At 45.7% G+C, this 27,685-nt stretch overlaps 1 protein-coding gene across 2 annotated transcripts in view; it reads left to right on the top strand.

The window, feature by feature from the left end:
• MATN2 (matrilin 2) overlaps positions 1-27,685 on the top strand; it is a 118,273-nt gene that overhangs the window by 20,849 nt on the left and 69,739 nt on the right. For both annotated transcript variants that reach the window (XM_039255477.1, XM_039255476.1), the window contains exons 2-3: positions 8,624-9,193; positions 18,766-18,888. In XM_039255477.1, the coding sequence (XP_039111408.1) occupies positions 8,624-9,193; positions 18,766-18,888 (693 nt within the window). The remainder of the gene's footprint in view (positions 1-8,623; positions 9,194-18,765; positions 18,889-27,685) is intronic.

Raw genomic sequence — 27,685 nt, 5'->3', positions numbered from 1 at the left:
TAAGCCCCCTGAGGCCAGGGACTGCATCTTCTCCTTGTCAACACCAACAGCACCAGTAGTTTGCCCGTGGAGCCTTCAGTTCCCTGCCCTCTGTGTACCAGCCATGAGCCAGGCATTGGTGAAACAAAGATGAATAAAGCCCAGTTGGGACCCCAGAGGTCCGTCTTATTGTTTTGTGGGTTTGCAGGCCAGCAAGTATGGTATTTGTGGGATGACATCATGACACATTGTCACTAATAGTGCTTGGTGTCGGCACTGCCTGGTGATGCACAAGGCACTTTTGGACATGGATTCGTGCAGCAGGTGAATCCCTGGGGCTGAGGCACAGTGGTGCTCCCCCCTCGGGCACTGGCCCAGGGTAGAGAGTGAAGAGGACATGTGCCCTAGGGGAGCGTGTCTTCAGTTGAGCTTTAACTCCTGGGGCTCATCCAGTCTCTGCTGCCAGTCCTGCCCAGATTTTATCGAGGGGAAAAAATGTGTTAATTGGCAACCAGGAGCTACAACTAGGTAAGGCTCTCCTCTGGGATCTTTTCCTGTTCATAGGAGACTCTTTACATCACATCACGTACTGGGAAGTAGGGGCTAACATGCAGGTACTAGCATCAGACTGGCGTGGGTTTGAAATCCTTATCCCACTACCACTCTTTTGCCCCACGCCAGTGGACTTGTCATTCAAACTCTAAGCATCCTCACTGGGGGGTAATAATGGTGCCTGCCTTATTTATTTTCTGAGCCTAGTTGAAAGCCAGGATATACCTGACATGTACATGATCCAACATCAGCATAGAACATGAGAAAATCCAGGATGTATGGTTGCCGTATTTACAAGGTCTCTCTCAGTCTTGGGAAGGGGCCCCTGGCTACTGTCTTCTCCTCTGGACTTTTGGCTCAGTGGTACATGGTCTTTCTGGCTCACATACCCCTTGGGATGGAGCTCTCAGATTTGTCTCAAGAATCAACCGAAGGAATTACAAGTGCAGATTAGTGGGCACTAGCCCCAGAGAGTCAGATTCACTGACTAGGGTGAATTCGTTGACTAGGGCTAGGGTCCTGCCTAGGGCTCAGCATTTTAAATATACACCCCAGGTGTTTCTTCTTTTTTAAGATTATTTATCTATTTTGAGAGAGAGAGAGAGAGAGAGAGAGAGAGAGAGAGAGAGAGAGAAAATACCCAGCGCAGGCTCTACCTTGTCAATGCAGAGCCTAATGCAGGGCTAGAACCCCTGAACCATGAGATCATGACCTGAGCCGAAGTCTAGAGTTGGACGCTTAGCCGGCTGAGCCACCCAGACACCCCCACACCGCAGGTGTTTCTGATGTCATCCAGACATTGCGGGGACTGCTGTGGGGTCCCTCATTGTATCTCCATGGACCAGCTCTCCCAGTTCCTAGGGTGTCTGCGCCTTCACTCTTCCCTGTCCTTCCACCCCTCCCAGTCACACGTGTACATCACAGCAATGATGGAGCATCACACCTGGAACTTTCTGGGTACCAAGGGTTCATAGAAGATACCACATGCGGCTGGGTAGCTCCATGCATGAGGTGCTGGTGGGAGCATGTCCAGAGGTAGATGGGGAAGTACCCGGGGACTCAGAGGAAGGCCGAATTTAGGCTGGGGGGAGGGGGCATCAAAGAAAGGTTTTCAAAAACAGGTGTCCACAGGGTTGAGTCTTAAGCTGAGGAAGTAGCCTAGAGAGGATGTAGGAAACTACAGACTGATATTGCTGGGGTATAAGGTATAGAGCAGAGAGAGCTGGGCCAAAGACTTCATTAGTTCATTCTCCCATAGACATTGTTATTTTTTAAAGTTCTTTTTTTTATTTTGAGAGAGAGAGAAAGAGAGAGAGCAGGGGAGGGACAGAGAGAGGGAGAGAAAGCAGGCTCCATGCTGTCAGCACAGAGCCTAATGTGGGGCTTGACTCCACGAACTGTGAGATCAAGACCTGAGCTGAAGGCAGGAGTCAGACGCTCAACCCACTTAGCCATCCAGGCGCCCTTCCCATCAATATTATTGATCTTGCTGTCAGTGACCCTTAGGGTGGTGGCTTTGAAAGAAATTGCTTTGATGAAACAGTATCCTGAGATTTATAGCTGCCTGATTTAGCTATCGTGACTCTGATCAATGAAACTCACCAAAGTATTCATTTATAGGAAAGTTCTGCTGTAAAGAGAAGAGTGAGTTCTATTTGTTGGAAGAGTCTATTCTCTCAGGCCAGGAAAGCCATTGATGAGATGGTTGGGGTATTATAGTTGGAGGGGGGATCTAATGGGCCCGATTGCAAAGGGTCTGGTTGGCAAATCGGTTTCATTCCCCAAGGCCCCTCCAGATACCAGGTGGAGGGAACGTGGGGTACCGGACCAGGAGTTGCACTGTGGCAGAACTTTGGTTCTGAGCCTAGGATTGATTAGGGGTCTCACAGGTGCCGGGGCTGGAAGCCGGGGGGACGGCATGCAAAGCTTGGGATTTGCCATCCCGGCTTGAGATTTTATCACATGACTGGCTGTCAGGGCAGATGTTCTTTCCCTATGGTTTGTACACTTGGTTTTTTGAGCCTTATGTGCAGGGCTTGACATTTATACCAATTAGATTTCATCTTGTTAGTTTTGACTCATTATTCCGGCACTCAGAAGTCCTTTCTGGTCCTAACTCTGTAGTTTGGCTTCTTAGCAGTTGCTCCCAGCATTGCATGTAGTGGTGTTGAGAGACCCATGAGTGCCCCAGAATTTGGAAAAATGTTTGGAAAATCTTACCAAGTGGGGAGTGATTTGCTAATGAGTCCAAGGTATGTTTTAGATACTATTAAGAAGGCTAGGGTGTTTCCCTAATAGAAAAGAATCAAGTTTTCAGGATATTCCCCAGTGGTTCTTTAGGAAGATGTGAGTAGAGCATAATGGATTCAAAGAAGGTCATAGCTCATCAACAGTACCGTCAGATGTCTGGCAGGGACCATACAGCAGCTGGTGACTGACTAATACGGGAATTGGAGATGGAGGGACCTGACTGTGGTCTTTGCAGCCCTGGCCAAGAAGCACGTGCCCCAATCAAGTGCCCTAAATACAGGGGAGTTGCAGGGTAAGTCATGTTGGGGGCGTAGGATAAAAAATCATCTAAATTGCTCTGAAATGTCCATGAAATCACCTGTAAGTCCCAAGAACTAGTCACGGTCTGGAGGCATGTGATGACAGAACCATACGAATTGGCCACAAGGGCCACGTCTCAGGCATCTGTGGACATGTACTCATTGAATATGATGCTGGGTAGGATTGTGGTGCTGTGTTACTTGGTAGTCTTTCTTTTAAATTAAGTTTTGAGAAAGAGAGTGAGCATAGAAGGGGCAGAAAGAGAGAGAGAGAGAGAGAGAATCGCAAGCAGGCTCCACGTCATCAGTGTGAACCATGAGATCATGACCTGGGCTGAAGTCGGACACTCAACTGACTGAGACACCCAGGCACCCCACATGGTAGTCTTTTCTCTCAGTCTGTCTGTCTCTCCAGCTGTCTTTCTTTGACCAGCCCATATACCTCAACTCACATAAACCAAATGCTTATGGGATGCAAGTTTCCTCTGCTCTCCACCACACACATCCATCCTTCAGTTTCCCCCCGGGGCCTTGCTCCTACTGATCTCTCGACAAGCACTTGTCAGATGAATGAGAATGGAAATGACCAGCAGCCTGGTTTACTGGGTTACTGCTATTCAGGGAGGCAAGCATCTGTTTTATCATTTTATTAAATTTTTTAAAAAGACAAATAGGCATGTAGCAGAGAGAAGCACTTGGCAGGAGGCAGGCAAGTTTGAGCCACAGCTTTCAGGCTATGATTCCAGGGAAGGGAGGCCAGTGCAGTCCTGGTGTATCTTGAGTGTGCTGTGAATGGCAGGTCTGAAAGAGTAAAATCCTTCCTGAGTATTGCTTGGTGGTTAAGAGCAGAGGGTACAGAGCCAGACAAAATGGGTTCAGATCCTGGCCCCTTCCTTCCTAAATATGAGACCCTGCGCTAGTTACTAGCCATTCTAGGCTCATTGTCATCACCTGTAAATGGGAATAGAAACAGTACCTACTCGGGGTGCCTGGGTGGTTCAGTCGGTTGGGCGTCCAGCTTCGGCTCAGGTCATGATCTCACGGTTCGTGGGTTCGAGCCCCGCATCGGGCTCTGTGCTGACAACTAGCTCAGAGCCTGGAGGCTGCTTCGGATTCTGTGTCTCCCTCTCTCTCTGACCCTCCCCTGCTCATGCTGTCTCTATCTAGCTCTCAAAAATAATAAATAAAATATTAAAAAAAAAAAAAAGAAACAGTACCTACTCCCTAAGGTGAGTGTGAAGAATAAAGAAGCCAAAGAATGAAAAATATTCAGAACAAGGCCCCGGTACTTATTAAGTCCTCAATAAACAGTAGCCATAAATTATTATAATATTCTTCTGAGTTTCAGAACATCCCTGGGAGGTATTATTATCACCATTTCACAACAGAAGAGACTAAGGGTCAGAGAGGTTAAGGAGAAGCTCAAGATCACATGGACAGAAGGTAGAGGCTGGACTTACACTTAGATCATAGGACTATTTTGTATCACTAAGCATTTCAGAGCGAGCTCCTTTTCAGTCTCTGGATGAAATTATTTTACTCTTATTACAGATATTCACATATTTTCCTTCTCCAAACATGCTTGGATCTTCCCAGGCAGATGGCACCAAATATTTACTGTACAATTACACGGCCATGATTGAATTTAGCCAGAGCAAGGGAGGCTGATTAGTGACAAGTCCGCAACCCAAGAAGAGGAAACAGTTCCAAGGTTATACACTGTAATCCTGCTGGGGTGGAAATGTTGCTTGAAATTGTTCTGGCTCAGGTTCAAGAGTAAGAGGCACTTGTTTGCCCAACTTGTGGGCTTCGAAGACAAGCTGACAGTACTGAAGTGCTGGTGACAAGGTCCAGACCGTCACTTTGTGGTTCAAGGGATGACATTTTATGAAGTGCCCACAAATCCTCATCCAGTGCTGTTGAAAGTCTGCCAGGAGGGGACAGAAGGAAGGTTGCCTGCTCTTCTCCCAGGTTAGGGATGCCACTTATCAGAACCTATATGTGAAAGGAACACAGAGGAGAGTCTAGAAATGCCTCTTAGCAGTCCCCACGTGAAAGAGTTGTGGGGTTCATCACAGAAAATATTTCAGAATGCCCCCAGTATCTACCAAGCTCATATTGTAATGCCAGCTGTATTGGGAATTTCCAAGGTGTGCACCATGAGATAGAGGAAGAGCCATTAGTATAGTCCAGGACTGACCCTAATGAGCCATGAGGCCTCATAGAGGTGGAGTCCCATTTCTAAGCCTCAGTTTCCTCTTCTGTAAAGTGAGTGACTTGGACTTTATTTAGATCCCTCTAGCTCTAAGAGTTTATTAGTCTATGAGTCTATGAACTGAAGTTCAATAGTGGCTATGCCTCCTCATAAAATGGCACAGATTTGGGTCTAGAATCTATGTCTCTATTACCAGAATCCATACTTCCTCTAGAACCTTCTGACTTTGTGGTTTTCATCCACCTCCTTGAACTGACTGCTCTGGCTCAATCCCTTCCATCTGAAACCTTGCTCCCCCACCCAGAATTCCATTTAACTCCGCAAATGTTGACTGAAGACTTAACTCCATTCCCACCGGCATGGTTAAGAAGGTGAATGAGACTGTTTCCCACTTTGGGGAATTCACAGTGAGATGGAAAGGTCCAGACTTGCCAGAACTTCTTTTCTCCAGAGATCCCTCTAGTACATAAACTAGTGGTTCTCAAAGTGTGGTCCCTGGGCCAGGACATCAATTTCACCTTGGGAACTCTCTAGAAATGCAGATTTTCAGACTTCATTCTAGATCTACAGAATCAGAAATGCTGGAGGTGCACCCTACTGATCTTAGTTTTTAACAATCCTTGAGGGGATTGGGATGCACATCAAGTTTGAGAACCACCGAACTGGCCCTCTCAGGGACAAGCTGCAAGACTGTGGTCCTGAGCCCCTAAGGGACCTGAGGAGCTCTCCTGAGGATCACTTGGTCACTTGGGCTGCCAGGACTGGCTTTCAGCTCACAGTCACAGCTCCCTTGGCACCTCCCACAGCATTTCGAACCTTTGTGGTGTTTTCGAAAATGCCCTGGCATTGTGGAAACTACACATTTGTTTTGACAGGAGCTAATCCAGTTTAGCACATAATTCCCCACGTAACTTCCAGCTTCCCTTTCAATTGGCCGTGATGCTTGATGAGATGTTGACACCATAACTAAGACCCACAGCAAAGATCCCAACCCCAGAGGACCTCCTGCTTCCAAAAATCTCCTGAGGAAGAGTTCTCAGGAAGCCAGTGTGCTGTCTCCTCTCTCCCTTCCTAGGAGCCTTTCCCTAATATCTTCCTCCTTGGCGGGGTCTGAGCCTGGTTGCAGTTCTCCTCAGCAGGCGGAGGTCACTGGGTCACATTCTCCCTGCAGTAAGTTCAGACATCAAGGGTGGGGTGTGGGTGGCTTCTGGAGAGGGACCAGGCTGGGTCCTGGCCCTTGTCTTCCATCCTGGGACCTGCATGTATCCCATCCACACCCCCGACCCAGGGCTATATGCTAGACTGTTGGCACCTTTGTGAAAACTACAAGAGGCCCCCCTCCAGCTGCTTCTCGGGGTGGACGCAGCCCCTGGGGTTCAGGATTTTAGCCACTTGCCTCCTAGGGCAGGTGCCTATGTGCAGGCACTGTGGCCTTCTCCTCCTCAGCCTGGGCCCAGCAGGAGACAAATGAGGAGAAGTTGGGGCAGATAAGGGGGTCCCCACATGCAGGACCCAAGGCTTCACTCTTCACCCGCATCAGTTCCTTGAATTCTCCCTACCACCTAATGAGGTGGGTGTTGGTGTTTTTCTATATTATAAGGGATTTTCAAACTCTCAGTGCCTCCATTTTCTCGTGTATCCAAATGTGTGATGACGCTACTCTTTCCCCTTAAGAACATATTGTGAAAATCAAATGAGGCCATAGTGATGAACGCGCTCTGGAAAATAGATTTTAAAACATCCCACAAACATCAGGTTTTATGTTGATCATTCTCCCAGAGTCCTCAAAGGCAGGTTCTGGGGCCTCTGGTTTGAGAAACACACTTTGAATTCACACAGCCCCAGCTTTATATGGGTGCAGCACAAGGTGGGTCTCTTGGCAGGATGCTGTGGTTTGGGGGTACTTCCTCGCCCCCAAATTGGAAGACTTGTGAGGCCACTGTGGATGAGGTGTGTGTGCAGACGCTCGGGACGAGTCACAGCCTGGCAAGCCGGCCTGGACAGGATGACCTCATGGGCCTTTCCCACTTTTCGTTTTGATGACTAGGTTCACTGTTTCATATTTGGCTTTCTCTCTCTTTCTTGCAGCTGTGGTGATTGGGATTTAGGGCAAGCATTTGGGATCCCTTTTCTAATCCCTGTCAAATCTGGATTTAGCTACAGAATCTGGGAAGGGAGGAGGAACTCACCCCCATCCCCACGCCCCGCTATTGGCTGGAGGCAGTAGCTCAGAACATCTGAGAAATTCCTCTACCCTGTGAGGCAGGAGGCTCTCACCTCATCCCCTATTCAGCCTCTTCCCAGGATGTTACGAGTTTCACCCACAGACTCAAACCTCTTCTAGCCTTCTTGTTTGGGGGCTAATGGAATAAGTATGGCGGGGGTGAGGAAGAGACTTAACATTTACCTTTTCCCCACGTAACTGTGTCCTTTGTTCTTGATCGGTCCCTTCTCCAGTTTCAGTACACGCTCCCCTGGTTGAGGTTGAGTCCCCGTCCCCCAACCAGATTAGTGCAGCAATGGTCTGCATCACCACTGCCACCCTCCACCGGCTTGTTGTCTTGTAACCTGCCTGCAGGTGAGCTGAGTTACATAGTATGATGCTAATATACCGTGCTCATCACCGGTGGCATCAGGTGCACATTTCCCAGGCCTTTTGTAGCTGGCTTCAGCTTGCCCTCCACCTCCATTCCTGTCTGCACCTCCTAGCAGCATGTCATCGCCCATTCCATTTCCACCACACTCGTGCCATCGCAGGCTTCTGTTCACGTGTCTCTCCCCACGTGTTCCTTCTCTGGAAGCAAACACCGCGTGAGGCCAGTTCATGTCCTATCTCCTTGACCCCAGCCCACTAACATCCCCGTTCTCTGAACATCGAGTGTCAGCACCTCACTGCTCCACACAAATTGTTCTTTCATGTGTTCTGTTAGTTAAGTTTCCAAGGTCGATCGTAAGCTCCTTGGCTTTGCTCCCCACCCTAGGCTCCTTGCATATTCCCTGCAGTATCCTGCCAAGCTTATGCGGCACACGGTAAATAATAAAATCATTTTGGCCCCGCTCAGGTGTGTGCCCACCTAAAAACTGCATTGATGACTTTCTAGAAACTGAAGTGTGTGTTTATCTTGCAAAAACAAATCGTATCTGTTTGTAGCCAATACTCATGATCACCCAGTCACGCACAGTTTTTTTTCCCCGCATGGGGAAGAAACACCGGTGGAGATTAGAGGTCGGGAAGGTGATCCTCAGCCCTAGGATTTCCAACAACAGCCAGGGAGGGCACTGGGCCTTGGCCCTCTGCTGATGGATCTGACCTCTCCTCTTTCCCCAGAGAGCTCCTGTGAGAATAAGCGGGCAGACCTGGTCTTCATCATCGACAGCTCCCGCAGCGTTAACACCCACGACTATGCAAAAGTCAAGGAGTTCATCGTGGACATCTTGCAATTCTTGGACATCGGCCCTGATGTCACCCGAGTGGGCTTGCTGCAGTACGGCAGCACCGTCAAGAATGAGTTCTCCCTCAAGACCTTCAAGAGGAAGTCTGAAGTGGAGCGTGCGGTCAAGAGGATGAGGCACCTGTCCACGGGCACCATGACGGGGCTGGCCATCCAGTATGCCCTGAACATCGCATTCTCAGAAGCAGAGGGGGCCCGGCCCCTGAGGGAGAATGTGCTGCGAGTCATAATGATCGTGACCGATGGGAGGCCACAGGACTCCGTGGCTGAGGTGGCCGCAAAGGCACGGGACACAGGCATCCTGATCTTTGCCATTGGCGTGGGCCAGGTGGACCTCAACACACTGAAGGCCATCGGGAGCGAACCGCATGAGGACCACGTCTTCCTGGTGGCCAACTTCAGCCAGATGGAGTCGCTGACCTCGGTGTTCCAGAACAAGTTGTGCAGTAAGTGCTGCTCCCCTGGAGCTCCTCCAGGGGGAATCATTAGGATTCCTTCTTTCATCTCCCTGTGTTGATTGTGTGCTACGTCGTCTGAGGTACCATGCTGACAAGGGGTGTCAAAGGCTAGGGTAGACATGGCGTTCTCCTGGGGCTACACTCTGACCAAGGAGACAGTTAGTGAGGATATAACGACGCAGATAAATAAGTAACTGCAGTCGGAACAATGTCATGGAGGAAGAATTCAGGGCAGGACCCAACCTAAGCCAGGGCGCCCAGGGAGATTTCTCTGGGGAAGGGACATTTGAACCCAGACAGCAGAATGAGTACGAGTAGATGGGCAAAGCTTTTCTCCAGCACTTTGGACTGCCCTGGCGTTCCCTAAGTTAGAATTTATGAGTTGGAATAGAGATGAGAACAGGAGGGCAAAAAAGTTCCATACTTTCTCCTTGGATGGGGTCGAATGCCAAGAATTATTGCCCCATGGTGGCGCTAGTGCTGGGTATTTTCTCCTCAAAGAGGCCCAATGCACAGGGAGGGCTGAGGTTTGGTCCCCTCCTTCTGCGAGGGGGACCTGCCCGTATCCTTGAGCTGCCTTCTATTTCAAGGGTCCTCTGCCCTCTCTTGCTTTCTAACCCTACTCTCCACAGGGCTTCTCTCGCCCTTCCTTGCCAGATGGCGTTCAGTTTCCTGCACCCAGAGCTCCTCCTCAGTTGTATGAAGCAGGTCCCCTTGCCAGTCCCGTTTCCTGCTGCAGTAGCTGGCTTCTTGTCCTGTCTTCCTCGAGGACGGCAGGGGCTCAGGGGGCCACCCGGCCTCCCCTCTGCCTCCTGACGTGGTAAACAGCGTCTGGGCTTACCTTGGCCACCTCCGTTTGTCCCTGTCCCCTCCACCTGCCATGCTTTTTTGACGGGAAGCACAAGGAAGGATCTATTTTGAAATAACTAGTGTTCCCCGGGAGTGTGAGTGGAGAATGAGCTTAAGGACCATACTCATCTCCAGCTCCCCAGGAGTAGGACCCTGCCCCTTTAGGGGCTCTGAGGACTCTGACTGTGTTCTCAGAGTCTACACAGCCTTGGGACCTCCGATTCTCCACCGAAGCCTCAGGGAGGAAAGATGGTGCGTTTTGACGTGTTGTTGTTGTTTTTTTAATCCCATGTTGAGAACTAACCTCAAAAAGCAGAGACTCCATTATTTCTCAAGTCAAAAGATTTACTTAAAAAATCAATGCCATGAAGGAAAAAGAACCTTTTTCTCTGCAATGTCACTTGGAGAATTTTCAAAAGTGCCATTTGGCCTGGAGCCGCAGAAGGGCGGTGTTGTGGCGTGCCGTGGCCCAGGCCTCCTGGTCAACGTCAGCCGGTGGAACACGCTGCAAACATTTGAAGGTTTATGGCTTTCAATGACTTCTGCAGAATTTATGTTCCCCTTTTCCTGGAAATATTAAAAAAGACACTGGTTCCGTAACAGTGTCGATGGGCTTATTCATCTGTCTTGGAAAATGTCAATGGAGTTCTTTTATGAGTGCTGTGGATTTGTCAGCAAATGGAAAGGCAGCATGAGGCGGAGGCCATGGACTTGTCTGAATCAGAAGCTTCTCTGTGTGCTTCATGGTCAGGCAGCAAAATTAAAAGGCAGGTTAGATCCTCCACCCCGCACTTTGTTGTCATCTGGAAGCTCGAAGAAAATCTTGGGATTCTGCCATTCGCCTGTTTCTGTGGCCCAAGGACCCAACCCCCCTCTCCCACCCCATGGCAGGGTTCTGCTGTGCAGACCCATCCTGAAAGGTTGAGGAGGTCCTGGGGCCTCTTAATCAGTGGTGCAGTAAAGATTGCAATAACTAATATTTATAAAGTACTTGCCTTCCTATTTTTGTATTTGATCCTCGCAAAAATCTGGGGGAGGCAACACAATACCATCCCTCCGACTTTATGCCTGCGTATGTGAATTCCCCAGGAACGCACAGCCAGAAGGTCGTGGGTTCCGCTTCCAAAGTTCTTGCTCATTTTACTCTGCCGCAAGCCAGGGGTTATAAATTCCACTTTTAAGGTAAGCCATTTTCTGGTGGCCACCTCCACAGCCCAGCCATGCTAGGTGAACCGGCTGTGAGGTTGACATTCACGCCGGAATTTATAGGAAGCTTTGTGGGGTAGGGGAAGGAGCAGACTTGAGCCTCACCATCCCCGCCTGCCAGCTGTATGATACTTTGCAACTCTGTGAAATTGGGATTTTACCTACAGAGTAGATGTGTGAACGGGTGTTATCAACTGGAGAGTCCGACTCAGGGTGCACCATGTTGTGTGATTACAGTCAGGTACACAGAGGACCAGCCCATTAGGCAGGTGGTCCCCGTTTTGGTCTGCACTCCAGTTATCACACAGCAACGAGCATCTTTCAAATTCCAGGCATCGGTGAGGTTTTGTTCCTTAAACATTTACTGGGCTGCACTCTGATAACAGCAGCTATTTTTGTCCTGGGCTAAGTATTTTCCATACATTCTTCATTTCATACTTATAACAGGCTTTGGAGGCAGATGCTATTATTATTCTCATTTTACAGAAGTGGAAACAGGCTGAGAAAGGATAAGCAACTTTGAATATCAGGATTACAGTTTTTTCAGGCCTGAGGGTTCCATGCTGGTGGGAAGATGCTCTCATCACAGAGAAGTGGGATGTCGGCACCTCTCTCCAAAACGTGCACCTCAGAGGCCTTGGAGAATTGAGGGAAGGGAGGCACTGAGGGAATTCTGGTCAGAGACTACCTGGGTCTCCCTAGGGATTCCTAGAGAGCTTTAGAAAGGAGATGATAATAATAATCATTACTATTTATTTATTGAAACATTTTTTAATGTTTTATTTACTTTTGAGAGAGAGAAAGTGTGGCAGAGGGGCAGAGAGAGAGAGAGGGAGACAGAATCCAAAGCAGCCTCCAGGCTCTGAGCTGTCAGCACAGACCCTGATGCGGGGCTAGAACTCATGAAGGAGATCATGACCTGAGCTGAAGTTGGACGCCTAATCAACTGAGCCACCCAAGTTCCCCTAATCTTTACCATTTATTGATATTAATGTGTTCATGCACTGTTTTGAGCCATTAGCCTACATTAACTCATTTTATTCACACAACACACCTGTGAAGTAGGTGCTCTTCTAATTCTCATTTTACAGAAGGGGAAACTATGACCCAGAGAGGTTCAATGACATGTCCAAGGTCACACAGCACTGTCGGAGAGTTGAGATGTGAGCCCAGGCATTGTGGCTCAGAGCCTACATCTTGACCATTATGTACTACAAAGCCCTGAAAGATGAGTGGGAGTTTCCTGGCTAACCAAAGGGAGGGGGGGGGGGGGGGGCGACAACAGTAAGCCAGGAAAGGAAAGACATTTTCAATGGATTTTTCTGTTTCGTTAGAACAACAATAACAACAGCAAGAACTCATCCATATTCTCTCTTAACTTCGTAGCCTGCTAAGGAGATGTGACCCACGTTTGAAAAATGTTGCCGAAGGGGTAGGCAGGGAAGTGGGGCCGTGCTGCAGCTAGGGACGGGATTTCAGAGGGAAGAAGGGCTGGGGCCCCTGCACCTGGAGCAGAGCTGAAAAATGCTACTTCTCTGCGGACCAGAGGAGACGGACAGTCTTCCTGTGTGATCAGAGCAGGTCCTTTATTATAAAACTAGGAACAGAGTAGGCTCTGGAGCCCGACCGCCCTTGAGTGGGAGACCTGGCTCTGGCTCTCCCTGGCCGTGTGGACATGAACTTGGGCACAGCGGTGGCTTTATGTCCGCGGGCAGTAAATTCCCACGCCAGCCACAGCGAGGGGGAGACTGCCGGGGTTGCATTCTCAGGCCACCCCTGAGGGCACTGGAGGAACTCGGAGACCAGGTAGCCTGTGAATTGAGGCCCTGTCTACAAGATGACCAAAACCTACGCATCCTGGGCTCTTTTTTACCACCCAGGGAGAGAGGACACTGAATTTAGGGGCTGAAAAATGCAGGTCTATGCTGAGCTCTCTGATGACTCATTGTAAGCTGGGCAGGGCTGCTTTTAAGTCGCCTCTTGCTACCTGCTGTATCAGCCAAGCCTGGTATTTGGAGCCCAGAGGCTGACTGTTCCTACCCCAACAGCCCCACCCCACCCAGGCCAGGCACGAATGAAGGCTTGGATAGTGTTCCCAAGACACACCTTTCATCAACCAGCCTGAACAAAGTCTATGCTTATTACAGCCCTTTGGGGCTCTGGTGTTAAGCGGGAGGCCAGATTGATTTCAACAAATGACTCTACGTACCCAGTAATTGTTCCTTTCTAGACCCCCAGTCAGTCTCCTACCATTCCTTTGATCATTTATACATTTGTTAATAGGCATTTATGCACATTTATATTACCTAGTTAAAAAAAAGTCAAGTCCTGGGGGCACCTGGGTGGCTCAGTCAATTAAGCATCCTACTTCAGCTTGGGTCATGATCTCACTCACAGTCCGTGGGTTCGAGCCCCCTGTTGGACTTTGTGCTGACAGCTCGGAGCCTGGATCCTGCTTCGGATTCTGTGTCTCCTTCTCTCTCTGCCCTCCCCACTTGCACTCTGTCTCTCTCTCTCTCTCTGTCTCTCAAAAATAAACATTAAAAAAGTTTTTCTTTTTAATCCTGTCCTGCCAATGACCTAGTCTGCTGATTAGTGATTGCTTCCCCAGAACACAAAGCCTTGACCCAGTTACAACCTATCAGGCCTTCTGAGAAATCCGTCCATTGCTGGCCAGGGGAGGAGACAGGATGGTCACCTCCCCTTCAGTCACCCACGGACGTGGCTCCCACAGGACAGCAGGGGTGTGAGGATGACATTGCTTTTGGAAACACCAGTCACTCATCCATAAAATTTTACAGATGAAACATTTTTATTTTATCTTAGTAAAAATATTTGGGATTCTTGGGGCGCCTGGGTGGCTCAGTCGGTTAAGCGTCCGACTTTAGCTCAGGTCATGATCTCACGGTTCGTGCGTTCGAGCCCCATGTCGGGCCCTGGGCTGCCAGCTCAGAGCCTGGAGCCTGTTTCGGATTCTATGTCTCCCTCTCTCTCTGACCCTCCCCTGTTCACGCTGTCTCTCTCTCTCAGAAATAAATAAAACATTAAAAAATATATTTGGGATTCTTTTCGCTTGGAAGTATCAGAAATTCAATTTGAACCAGTTTTTAAGGGGGGGGTTGTATTATATTACCTCATGGAAATAAGGTATATTTTAATGAATATATATTCATATACATGATATGTCATATTAATGAATGACAGTCCCACTTTCCCTCTACCTTCTCCCTCTGCCTCCCTTTCCTCTCTGTTCCATGGGCAGAAAGTGTGCACCCTGTCTGCCCCCCAATATTCACTTGCCTTTGGTTTAAGTCTCTTTTCTCTCAGTTCTAGCTCCTGGATGCCAAGAAAGACTCTGACGGTCACACCCTGTGCTGGTCACTGGCCTCCAAGAGTGGGGCTGCCTCATACCAACATGTGGGCAGTTCCTACAGTCCCCATGCATTTGAAGTGAGAAGGAAAGGCAGTTTCTATAAAAGGGAACATTTGGGGACGGGGTGCTACACAGACAAAATAATAAGGGTCTATATTGAGGGTCCTTAGACACCATTCATGCTTTTAGTCTACAGGTGAAGAAACAGGTCTAAAAGGGCTACCCAACTCACCTGCACTTCCCTCCCTTGATCAAGGCAGAGCAGGACCAGAACACAAGTCTCCTGGCTTCTTACCTGGTGTGCTTTCCATTGTACCAAGTTACAGTCTCCTGGTTCTAATTCTTCTATGGCACACAGCCAAAACAAGCCTTGGTAACAAGCTGTCACTCTAAAACCCTGTGCAATAGTTCTTTTAATTTCCCCACTTGCCAGGAGAAGGGAGTAGAGTTTAGGGAAATTAAGTAATTCATACAAAGTCATAATAAGTTGAGCATTCAGGGAGTCTGCTTCTAGAAGCTGTCCTCTTCAACACTGTGCTGTCTGCTGCCCAACAGATATGTCCTCTGCCTCACATCTCCTGCCCCCTTATGTTGCCTGCCAGGGTCCTCAGGGGAAGATGGGCACCAGTCATCACATGGGCCTCACACCAGTGGATAACTGCTGTGTGGCTTGTTTCCAAACTTGAGACTTCCTTCATTACGGAGAGGGACACACTGAAAGTTCTTCAGGAACTCCCCCCTGCCCCCATGCCTGTGGGTAATTTGGCTCCAACAGTCCAGGAAAGGAAGAGGGGCTTCCATGGTGCACAGCAAATGCATATTAAAAACAGGATCATGATTCTCCACTCATAACACAGTCAAAAGCCAACATTTTGATAATCCCAAGTGCTGAAGATTTTTAGTCTCCTGCATTGCTGGTGTGAGCTACCTTGCAAGGCAATTAGGCCACATCTATTCGAACTGGGATCCAGTCCTAGCAAAACAACCATACATGTGCTCAAGGAGAGGTGTTTGAGAACATTCATCACAGCATCATGTGAGTGAAAATTTGGGAGTGTGCAAATGACGGCTGATGGGGAAGTGACTAAATACAATGAGGAAGAATCATAGGATCGATAGATAAAGCAATTGAAGGGACTAAACTACGTCTAACATATTTGATCAAATCTAAGATATACAGTCAATTCTCATTATTCTTAATAATTGTGTTCTATAAAGTCCTTGTGAATGCTGGATTTGCAAATGCTGAACCACAGCTCCTGGGGGAAATATGGAGTTGGGTTCCTACAAGTCTCTAGTCTCCACATTTTTGTTAACCGATCAATATATGAACTTGTTCTGTGTGTTTAAAGACGCCTTGTTTACTATACATGTTGATTTATTAACACTGAACTCACAGCCAGCAGCACGATTATTGAAGCCAGGGCCTGAAATTTATCGAGCACACATCTTCCTTGCAAGGCACCTACCACCTGCTTGCACCCAGGAGCACCAGACACACATCACTAGCACTTCATGTCAGCAAACATCAGCAACTGCTAGCACTTTGACACTGTGCTCAGGGCCATGTGAAACAGCAAAATCACCAACAGAAAAGCACAAAAATCATAAAATGAGGTGCCATATAGACCTCAAAACGGATACTTGTTTACCATCTGAGAGCTGAAACGAGGAGGTGGGACTTCACTTTATCACACCCCAGCTGGCAATGTGCGCATCAGGCGAGGCAAATTTTTCATCACTGAGCATGCCTATATGGATTTCATTTTGAGTACTCACTTCAGGGTTACAAATACATTTTAGTGAGTCGGCAAGTTCTCAAATATGGAATCTGTGAATAATGAGGATCAACTGTACACGGCTTCACATCTTAACGTCCTTCATTCTGGGGTGTATCTTAGATTCCTTGTAAGATAGTGTATACACCAACACGGATAAAACCTGCAGTTAGTGTTGAGTGACGACCAGTGCATAGAGGATGAGCCCACATATGTAAAATAAGACAATAAACTACGATGCTTCCCTTCGCTACATATGGGGCAGTCCCTGGGGCACTGTTCTAAGCACTTTACCATCTTAATTATTTTAACCCTGAATTTTAACCCTTCCAAGGCGCTTATGAAGTAGGAGCTATTTTTATCCCCATTTTACTGAGGGGGCTGCAGAGGGAGAGGGAGAGAGAGACTCTTAAACAGGCTCCATGCCCAGTGTGGAGCCCCACATGGGGCTTGACGGGCTTGATTTCATGACTATGATATCATGACCTGAGCCAAAATCAAGAGTCAAAGCCTCAACCAACTGAGCCACCCAGGCACCTCTTATACCTATTTTATACAAAATGGTTATGAAAATTGTCTATGGTTACAGAAACATATTTCTCTCACATCAAAGTACAACTGACTGATTGGGTTTAACTATGAACTTTCTAAACATTGTTTGTATCTTTTTTAAAAGTTTATATATTTTTAATATAATTTATTGTCAAATTGGCTTACATACAACACTCAGTGCTCATCCCAACAAGTGCCCTCCTCAATGCCCATCACCCACTTTTCCCTCTCTCCTACCCCCATCAACCCTCAGTTTGTTCTCTGTATTTAAGAGTCTCTTATGGTTTGCCTCCCTCCCTCTCTGTTTGTAAATGGGTTTTTCTCCCTTTCACTTCCCCCATGGTCTTCTCTTAAGTTTCTGAAGATTCACATATGAGTGAAAACATATGACATTTGTCTTTCTCTGACTGACTTATTTCACTCAGCATAATACCCTTGAGTTCCATCAACTGATGAATAGATAAGTTTATATATTTTGAGAGAAAGAGAGAGAGCACATGTGTGTATGCACGCATGAGCAAGGTGGGGGCAGAGAGAGAGAGGGAGAGAAAGAGAATCCCAAGCAGGCTCTGAACTATCAGTGCAGAGCCCCACGGAGCCCATCACAAGGTTTGAACTCACAAACCCTGAAATCATGACCTGAACCGAAATCAAGGGTGGGACACTTAACCAACTGAGCCACCCAGGTGCTCCCATTATTTGTATCTTAACAGAAGTTAAAACAGACAATCATAGACTCACAACAATCAATCTAAATTATAGTGTTAAGTATTTTAAAAGTTTTTGTAAACCAACTTGGCAATAAACCATGTAAGGAAAAAAATAAATAAACATTAAAAGATTAAAAAAAAGAATTTTAGAAGTTTTACTCCTCTATTTATTTCCCACTGTATTTCTTATTTAGAAGTAATGAGATATATATATGTTACACCATCGGTTTCATCAGTAGCTCAGTTTTCCTAAGCACTGGATTAATGAGATTAATCTTAGGTTTTGAAAGCCTCTGTTATTTAGACATCTTTTTTGTTTATGAGAACACTTGCATAACTCGTACTCTGTTTGTAATGATGCTCGTTAATTTTAAATATGTTCAAGTTGAATTATGTTGAGTAAAGTAATAAATTAAGATTTAAAAAAAAACTATGAGAATTTTTATGAGCTGCAGACAGACCTATGCAAGAATTGATGTTACTGAAAGCCGAGGTACTTCAGATACTAAATTCGGTAATATTTTAAATTGACAGAAAGATTAAGAAACATGGAACTCAGGAATGCATTTTTTACTCCAAAATATTCTGTATAACACGTTTGCATATTAAAAGGTGGCTCTTGGGATTCATGGTCCCCCAAAACTATTGACTCTTACCATATCCTCATTTAACTAATATCTTTTCCTACAAGCCCATTGCTGCCCACTGAAAAATCTACGTTAGCCAAAGCCCCCTCGGGTATCAGCAAACTTTCTGATTCCCCAGCTGAATATTATTAATTGAACCATGAAATTTCCCTTTTCTGTAGATCATTTTAGACCTGTTTTTATGGATGTTGGCCATTTCATATGTCAACCTAGCATCATTTTTCCCTTTAGCCCTCTGTGGCCCTTTATCTATAGATTCCTGATGGCGTTTGTCTAGAACTGCCTAGTCCAGCAAGAGGCTGTGAATCCTCTGGAGGGTATGGACTGCAGCCTGTTTTCCTTTGGGTCCTGCTTTCTGCTTCACAGAAGGTTCTGAATGAATGTGGGTGGGTGAAGTCAGAGAAAGTGTCATCATTGCCTTAACTTGCCATATCTTCCCTTACAGCGGTCCACATGTGCAGCATCCGGGAGCATAACTGTGCCCACTTCTGCATCAATACCCCCGGCTCATACGTCTGCAGATGTAGACAAGGGTACATCCTCAACTCAGACCAGACGACTTGCAGAAGTAAGATTGCTTTGCTGGTGTATCTGCGCTGTCCTCCTCTGCCCTCTGCTCTCTCAAGGGCCTATTAAATTCATCTGTGGCCTTTTGCCCAACTCAGTCATCATCTCCTTAAGGAAAGAAAGGGGGATTTATAACTTGTGTATTTTAGAAAATGTTTTAAATGTTTATTTACTTGAGAGAGAGAGATAACAGGGGAGGGGCAGAGAGAGGGAGACACAGAATCCAAAGCAGACTCCAGGCTCTGAGCTGTCAGCACCCGATGTGGGCGCCTGAGATCATGACCTGAGCCAAAGTCGGACGCTTAACCAACTGAGCCACCCCGGTGCCCTTATAACTCATGTATTTTGTGTCGACCTCCATCTCCCACCCCGCCATCATAGTGCTTGGACCAGAGCCAGCACAGCACACAGTAGTCCAGCAGGAAGAGTTGCAAGACCATTGGAGGCACCTTCTTAGAAATAGCCTTTTTGAATTCATGAGCTGGTGTCTTTGACTTCCAGAATGTTCTTTAGGGGGAACCACTGGAGAGCCTTTTCATCCACTGTCTCTATTAACTGTACCCTGAGGAATTGTTTCTGTAATTTAGCCTCTTCTCTGAAGCATTGACTTAGGATGAGTTATTAACATTGGCTGGGAAAGATTATTCCAGCTCTGTGTTAGAGGCGTGCAGGGGTCTAGTAGCTTTGGAGAGGGACACGTTATAGGTCTCCTAAGTTTAAAAAAAAAAAAAAATGGTCAAATAGGTTAGAAGTATAAATAGAACTCAGATTCTCCTTCTTTTTGTTTTTTGGCCAATCCCCCAAACTAGACAACATACTAACATTTGAGCCAGCAAGGGGTGATCTGCCTCTTAGAGGAGAGAATTCCCTAGTCACTGAGTGTTTGCCTACATACGTATGTTTTTAAGTTGTAAGGAAAGCCACTGTGTTCACCCATGAACAATCAGGCTACCAAACAGGCTGACTCAAGATGTAAGGAGGACCGGCCCACACGGAGGCAAATAAAACTCAGCTAGTCTGACGTGCAGTTCATGCAATACATATTGTGATTATACCACATGGTAAGCAATTAAGCATTAATGGAAAGCATTTGCACAAATAGCTGTAATTAGTATCACATATATAGAGCCAAACCACATTTTCCTGTTTTCTTCCCACTTCGTTTTCGGGGTTGCAAATTGTTGGATAGAGGCCTCCTGCCCCCCCAAGGTTAGGGAACATCTGCTTGACCCCTCCCGTTCTGTGGCCTGTGGAGACACAAAGCTTCCTGGAGCAGGTACTCCTTGTTCCTTGGCTCCTCCCAGACTTCAGATCCCAGATTCCTGAGTGCAGCCTGAATCCTCCTGGTGTGCTTGAACCTCTGACCCTTCTTCAGTTTCCACAACAAAACTCACTCACACCCAACCCTCATGGATTTAATAGAATTCCCTGGGGAAATGGGGGGGCCTCGGCAAGGTCACCTCACACACCGTTCAGCAAACAACCTAAATGTCTTTTTTAGACACCCCTGCCCCCTTCAGGAGCTCCGCCTGCCCCCTCTCCCAACCTCTTCAGGAGCTCCCCCTCAGCAAGTGGTTTCTTCTGAAGAACGCTCGGCCTTTCGCCACCTTGCTTATTCCCTTCCTGCCCTTCCCTTCTTAGCAGTACAAGAAATTTCTCCCCTTGTCTTCTGCCTCAGTGGCCCGCTGCAATGGAGGCATCTGCTGTCATTCATTTTCCATGAGCCGGCTTAGTCAAGTCAGAGGAATTTGGGGACTAGCAAATAAAGAAAGAATAGAAAGTCCTCTCCTGTAGTGTCACGAGCCAGGCCTTCCCTTCCCCACGCCAGGTTTGGTTAACCCCTGCCTGCTGCCACCTCAAGCCTGAGGCCCACAGGCTCTCCCCAGCGTTGATCTGGCCCGGGCTCCCTGCTGTGGGAGGAGGGCTGTGGGAGCAAAGAGCAGGAAGCAGAAACCACCTGGGCTTCAGACAGACTGACCAGGTGGAGGAGCACGGCGGCCCAGGGCAGAGGTTCTCAAGCTCTAGTAACTAAGGGCCACTCAGGAAGCTGCCCGGGTCTCACCCCCAGAGATTCAGAGTCAACGGGTTTGGCGTGGGGCCCAGGAGAATGCATTTTCAGTGAACTTCTGACATGGCTTGTGCCAAGGCTCTTGAGATCTACTGGCATCAGCAACAGCGGGACGGGAGGAAAGGGCTTCAAGTTAAGGGAGAAGAGAAAGACCTGGAGCCAGGACTTTGCCGTCCCATCTGGCCCAGCCTTCCAGTCACCCGGAAACAGTTAGCCCCCCTTCACTGTCAGCACCAGACTTAGCTGAGTAGGTACAGTCATAAAGAGCAGTAATCTCTCTCTCTCTCTCTCTCTCTCTTTCTCTTTCTCAAACAAAGATAATAACTCTTTTGTTTGCAAGTCTGAAATTCTATATAGGCCAGTGGTATAGTCCTCACACTTCGTTTTCAATCCTGGCATTCAGGCTGTGCGTGTCTCACCCTGAGCTGGTTATTTAAACTCCTTAACTCCACTTCCCCACCCATAAAATGGGAAGGGTGGTGACACATTAATACCTGACTCATCGATAAGTCCCTGTTAGCCTATGGTTTGGGTCTGGTGGACAGTTAAGAGTTATGCCAAGGGAAGTCAGGGCCATACCTCGACTTCTGTTTGTGAATGGCTGCCCCAGCATTGAGAGAGGCTCAGTGGGCCTGGGGAGGAATGAGACCCAGCTCTCTCCATTTTTGAGCACATACGATGTGCCACGCAACATGCAAACACTACTGGAAAGAAAATAGTGAATAAAACAGCAATGTCCCTGCTCACTTTCTTGCATGGGAGTAATTCAAACAAACAACAAAGGTAATTGCAACCAAAAGCAATTGTAGCCCATCCCCAGCTCAGTGGGTCACACGAGGTCAGGCCCAGCTACAACCACGTGACTTATTAAGCACCCGCCATGTTCTAGGAGCTCTCCTGGTGCCTTATATGTGTTATCTCATTTAATCCGGGCAATGAGCTCTTAAAGTAGGTTTTATCATTCTCATTCTACAGAGAAGGAGAGTAAGGAGCCCTCCACCCCACCCCCACCCCCGCCAAAAGGTTAGACAATTTACTCAAGGTCACATGGCTAGTACTATGACCAAACCGGAAGCCAGTCGCTGTTATGTAGGAGTCCATGTTATTAGCTCTTAACCACCAGTGATACTGTCCCATGATCCTTGAGGGCCCCCAGATGGCAGCAGGGCAATCCTGCAACCAGAGAAATTCCTCCAGACCCAGGTTCACAGGCTCACTGATCTCCAGGGAGACTCAGAACTAATTCAACAGGACTGACAATGAAAGGATTATCATTGCCCTAAGCCTGTTGCTGTGACACTGTCATGATACGGAATGATTTGAGAGGACCTCTCAGGCAATTGCCTTCAGATGCCCACACCCCTGCGCCCCCATAGCCACCATTTTGTGTTCGTACCTGTCTGTGTGAAGAGGAGGCAGACACAGCTAACTCAGAGATCCTTCCAGTGGAAATGGGCCCTGGCTGTCAGACTTTGAGCTCCCTCTCCCGCATAGCCCAAGAATCCTACTCCCTCCTGGTGTCCCACATGGATGATGGTGCATGTCCACCTACCACATGGGATACCAAGTTGTTACAAAGCACCTCCATCCCATCTCCAGACAGTGTGGACTGATGGTTGAGCTAAAATCCTACTCTCCATGATTCCCACCTTTGATCCTATTTTGCTAACTACAGCTATTCACCAGAAAGTGTACTTCCTTTTCCAAATAAAGAGAAAACCCTTGGGGCGCCTGGGTGGCTTAGTCGGTTAAGCGTCCGACTTTCGCTTAGGTCATGATCTCACGGTTCGTGGGTTCGGGCCCCGCGTCAGGCTCTGTGCTGACTGACAGCTCAGAGCCTGGAGCCTGTTTCAGTCTGTGACTCCCTCTCTCTCTGACCCTCCCCTGCTCACGCTGTCTCTCTCTCCTGGAAATAAATAAAACATTTAAAAAAAAAAAAAAGAGAGAAAACCCTTTGATTATTGAAGTGTTATTCCCCCCTCATTAATTTTCTGTTTTTCAGGGGAAGCATAAATACATCTTTAAGTAACTGGGTTTGGGGTCTCTTCAAAGTCCAAATAATCCTCTTCTGGACACTATTTGGTCAGTGCCTCAAAATGTGCTCTTCCATTCAAAGACTAGACCAAGCATATTAAATAAATATTACCTTCAAACTTCTGCCCGTACGAGCAGTATGGAAGTTACCGGAAGTCAACATTGTGGATTCTTCTGCCCTCCAAAATGTCTTCCCCATCCCATACCTCTATATGAGATATGTGGAAAAGTGTCAGGACAGTGGCTGGCCCAAAAGGCTCAAGAGAAGTTTATGTCCTCGCTTTCCCCATTAAAAAAAAAAAAAAAAAAGGTGTAAAAACCCTCTTGAAATATGCCCATCTTCAAGTGTCCATTTCCCCCTAACATTCCCCTCCCTTTGAATTCCTTTCCCACTAATAGGAAAGAACTTTATCTTCTTTGCTTTTCTTTATTTATGGTTTTTAAATAAGGAATTTCCCTTCCCTTCTTGAATATTTAATCTATCTGGAAAAATATTGAAAACACAACATTTAGAAATTTTCACTTGGCGAAAAAATGTAAACTGTCTTATCCAGCATTTCTCTCTCTCTCTCAAGAACCCTAGCAAATACATTTTATTGCTTTCAGTCTTCAGATATGTTCCTGACATTATTTTTTCCAAGCTACGCAAGTGATTTAACAGCTTTTATTTTAGAGTTTAATCAAGGGGCATGATCCAGAGAAACAATCATATTATTAAAAAGGGAAAAGAAAATTATAACCAACATCCTTCATGAGTTTAGATGCAGAGATTCTTGAAGACTTAGCAAATGGAATCCATATTTATATACTGTAATCAAGACCAAATGAGGTTTATCCCAAGAAGGCAGGTTTGCTTTAACATTCAAAAAGCAATCAGTATAATTCACCATATTTAAAAATGAAAAATGAAAAAATTTAAAAATGAAAAAATACATAATCATTTCAGTAGATTCAGAAAAAGTATTGGAAAATACCCAACACTCATTCATGATAAAAACTCTCAGCAAACTAGCAATAAAAGAGAAATTTCTCAACCTGATAAAAGATATCTATGAAAAAAACATATGATAAATATGCCATACTCTAGAGTGAAAGATTAAATCCTTTCCTCCTGAGAGAAGGAACGGGAAGACTATGTTCATTCTCACCACTTTATTCAGCATTGTGCTGGAGGTCCTAACTGATATAGTAATGAAATAAAAAGAAATTAGAAAACCAAACAGATTGGAAAGGAAAAAGTAAAACTGTCTTTATTCACGGACTATGTGATTGCTTATGTGAGAGCTGGTAGAATCTTCAAAAAGCCACTAAAATTAACAAAAGAACTTTGCAAGGTTTTAAGATACAAAGTCAATATACAGAATTATTTGACTGTATTTTTACATACTGGCAACAAAAATCAGAAATTGGAAATATGTAAATTAGGGATGAAGTTGACAAAAGTGTGCATGATCTATACACTGAAAAGTACAAAAGATTTCTGCAATAAATTAAAGAAGACCTAAATAAATGGAGAGGTATACTATGTTTATGGGATGGAAGACTTAATATGACTAAGATATCAATTCTTTCCAAATTGATCTATAGATTCAAAGCAATCCTTGTCAAAATCCTAGCAGACTTTTTAAAGTGGAAATTATCTGATTCCTATATATATATATATGAAACATATATATATATATGAAAATGCAAAAGAACTATCATAGTCAAATACGGTTGATTCTTACTATTCATTATATGTTTTATAAGTCTCCATGAACATTGAACTAATGATTACCAGATCATTGTGCCTAGAAGAAATACAGGGTTAGGTTCTTGTGACCTTCTGGTCACAACGTTTTATCAGTGAATATATAACCTTGTTTTATGTGTATCTCTATTTATTATATTATATTATTTTTGGAAATGTTTTATTTGTGTGTGTGTGTGTGTGTGAGAGAGAGAGAGAGAGAGAGAGAGGGAGAGAGGGAGAGAGAACAAGTGGGGGAGGGGCAGAGAGTGAAGGGACAAAGGATCCAAAGCAGACTCTGTGGTGACAGCAGTCAGCCTGACGTGGGGGTCAAACCACAAGAACCACGAGGGTCACGACCTGAGCTAAAGTTGGATGCTTAACCCACTGAGCCACCCAGGCGCCCCGTGTGCCTCTTTTGAAGAGTACCTTATTGAGTATATATTACTGATTGGTTAACATTGAACTCATAGCGGCAGCGCTATTACTCATGCCTTAATGACGATCATCTAATGTACGTGTTTTCTTCATAAGGCACATCGCAGCTTTCTTGCGTTTAGGAACATTGGCCAGCAGCACTTCAGCACTACTCCTGAGGGCCATTTTAAACAGAGAAATCACCGACAAAAAGCAAAAAGCATGGCACTAGATAGAACACGAAAAGGAAGCTGGTTTGTAGTTTGAGAGCTAAAATAAGAAGGGAGAGCATTGTCTTTTTTGAGCTTAACTGGGAACGTGTGCATCAGGTAACTAAAATTTTTACCATTCTGTGCCCACCCATCAATGGTCATGAAAACACTGCAAATATTGATTTGGCTTACAAGTAAATTTTAGAAAGTAGAATGGTAAATATGGAATCTGCAAACAATGAGATCAATGAAAACTCTGAAAAAAAAGTTGGGGGGCTTAAATTACCTGATTTCAAAATTAATTATAAAGTAATAACAAACAGGGGCTCCTAGGTGCCTCAGTCGGTTAAGTGTCTGACTTTGGCTCAGGTCATGATCTTGCAGTTTGCGGGTTCAAGCCCCGTGTTGGGCTCTGTCCTGACAGCTCAGAGCCTGGAGCCTGCTTCAGATTCTGTGTCTCCCTCTCTCTCTCTGCCTCTCCCCCGCTCATGCTCTGTCTCTCAAAAATAAAATAAACATAAAAATAAAAAAATAGGGGCGCCTGGGTGGCTTAGTCGGTTAAGCGTCCGACTTTCGCTTAGGTCATGATCTCGCGGTTCGTGGGTTTGGGCCCCGCGTCGGGCTCTCTGCTGACTGCCGGCTCAGAGCCTGGAGCCTGTTTCGGTCTGTGACTCCCTCTCTCTCTGACCCTCCCCTGCTCACGCTGTCTCTCTCTCTCTCTCCTAGAAATAATAAAACATTAAAAAAATAAATAAATAAATAAAAATAAAAATAAAAAAATAAAGTAATAACGAACAAAACAGTATGTATAGGTGACATCAATGGACCAGAATATAGTTCAGGAATAGACCCATACACATATGGTGAAATGATTTTTGATAAAAGTGCCAAAGCAATTTGTGAGGAAAGAATAATGTCATCAACAAATAGTGCTATAACAACTGGATTGTCATGTGTGAAAACATGGACCTTGACCCTTACCTCACACCATATACAAAAATTAATTGAAAATTGATTTTAAATCTAAATGTAAGAGTAGAAGCAATTGACTGTCTACATGAAAATGTAGGAAAAATTTTTTCTGATGGCCCTAGGTTTGGCAAGGATTTTTAAAATAGGATATAAAACACAAACAAAAAAAACTCAATAAATTACACTTCATCAAAATCAAAACATTTGCTTTTCAAAATACACTACTACCAAAATGAAAAGGTGAACCATAGACTGAGATAAAGTATTTGTAAAACATATATTCAACCAAAGACCCTAGAATATATAAAGAATTCTTATAAGTCAATATTAGGAAAATAAACAACCCAGTCAAAATGGGCAAAAGATTTGAACAGACACTAAACCAGAGAAAATAGTTGGATGGCAACGAAGCCTGTGAAGAGACCTTCAACATTATTAGTCACTAGAGAAATGCAAATTAAAACCACAATGAGGTGCCACCACTAGATTGGATAAATTTTAAAATATTGGCCATAAAACATGTGTTGGCAAAGTTGGCAACAAGAACCATCATTGTTCCTGGCAGGAATGTAAAACAGTCCACCCACTTCGGAAAACAGCTTAACAGTTTTCTACAAAGCTAAAATATGTACCTACAATATGACCCAGCCATTCCATTCTTAGGTATTTACTGAGAAGAAGTTAAAGTTTATGTCCAAACGAAGATTTGAACACAAATGTTCACAGCAGATTTATTTGTAAAAGTCCCGAACTGGAAACAACCCAAATGTCCATCAGTAGGTGAATGGGTAACAAATTGTGATATATGCATGCAATGTAATACAACCAGGCAGTGAACAGAATAAACCACTGACACATGCAGCAAGCTAGATGAATTTCAAAATAACCATGCTGCATGAAACAAACCAAACAGAAAAGAGTGCATACTCTTTATAAATGATTCCATTTATAGAAAATTTTAGAAAATGGGAACTAATGTATGCTCTCTATGACTGAGAGCAGATTAGTGCTTGCCTGGGGACAGGGGCAGGGAGAGGGAGCAGGCAGAGGGATTATCGAGGGCCATGAGGAAACTTTGGAAGTTTGGAGTTTATGGTCATGTTCATTATCTTGATTACGGTGATGATACGTTGACATGTCAAATTTATCAAATTGCATACTTTAAATTTATGCAGTTTATTGTATGTCATTAATGACTCAATAAAGCAAATATATATATATATATATAGAGAGAGAGAGAGGAAGTCAGAACGAGGTGGTTTGGGAAGGTAAGTGATGCTGAGACGAAGCCTGCAAAATAAGAGTTTGGAGAAAGAGTCTTGGGCCAATCAGGGGAGGGGTTGTGGAGGAGGGGGTTTTTCTAACA

Source organism: Hyaena hyaena, unplaced genomic scaffold, assembly GCF_003009895.1.
Source record: "Hyaena hyaena isolate Hyena2069 unplaced genomic scaffold, ASM300989v1 scaffold_533, whole genome shotgun sequence".
NCBI lineage: Eukaryota > Metazoa > Chordata > Mammalia > Carnivora > Hyaenidae > Hyaena > Hyaena hyaena.
The sequence above is the reverse complement of the archived record's forward strand: the minus strand, read 5'-3'. Positions and strand labels throughout refer to the sequence as shown.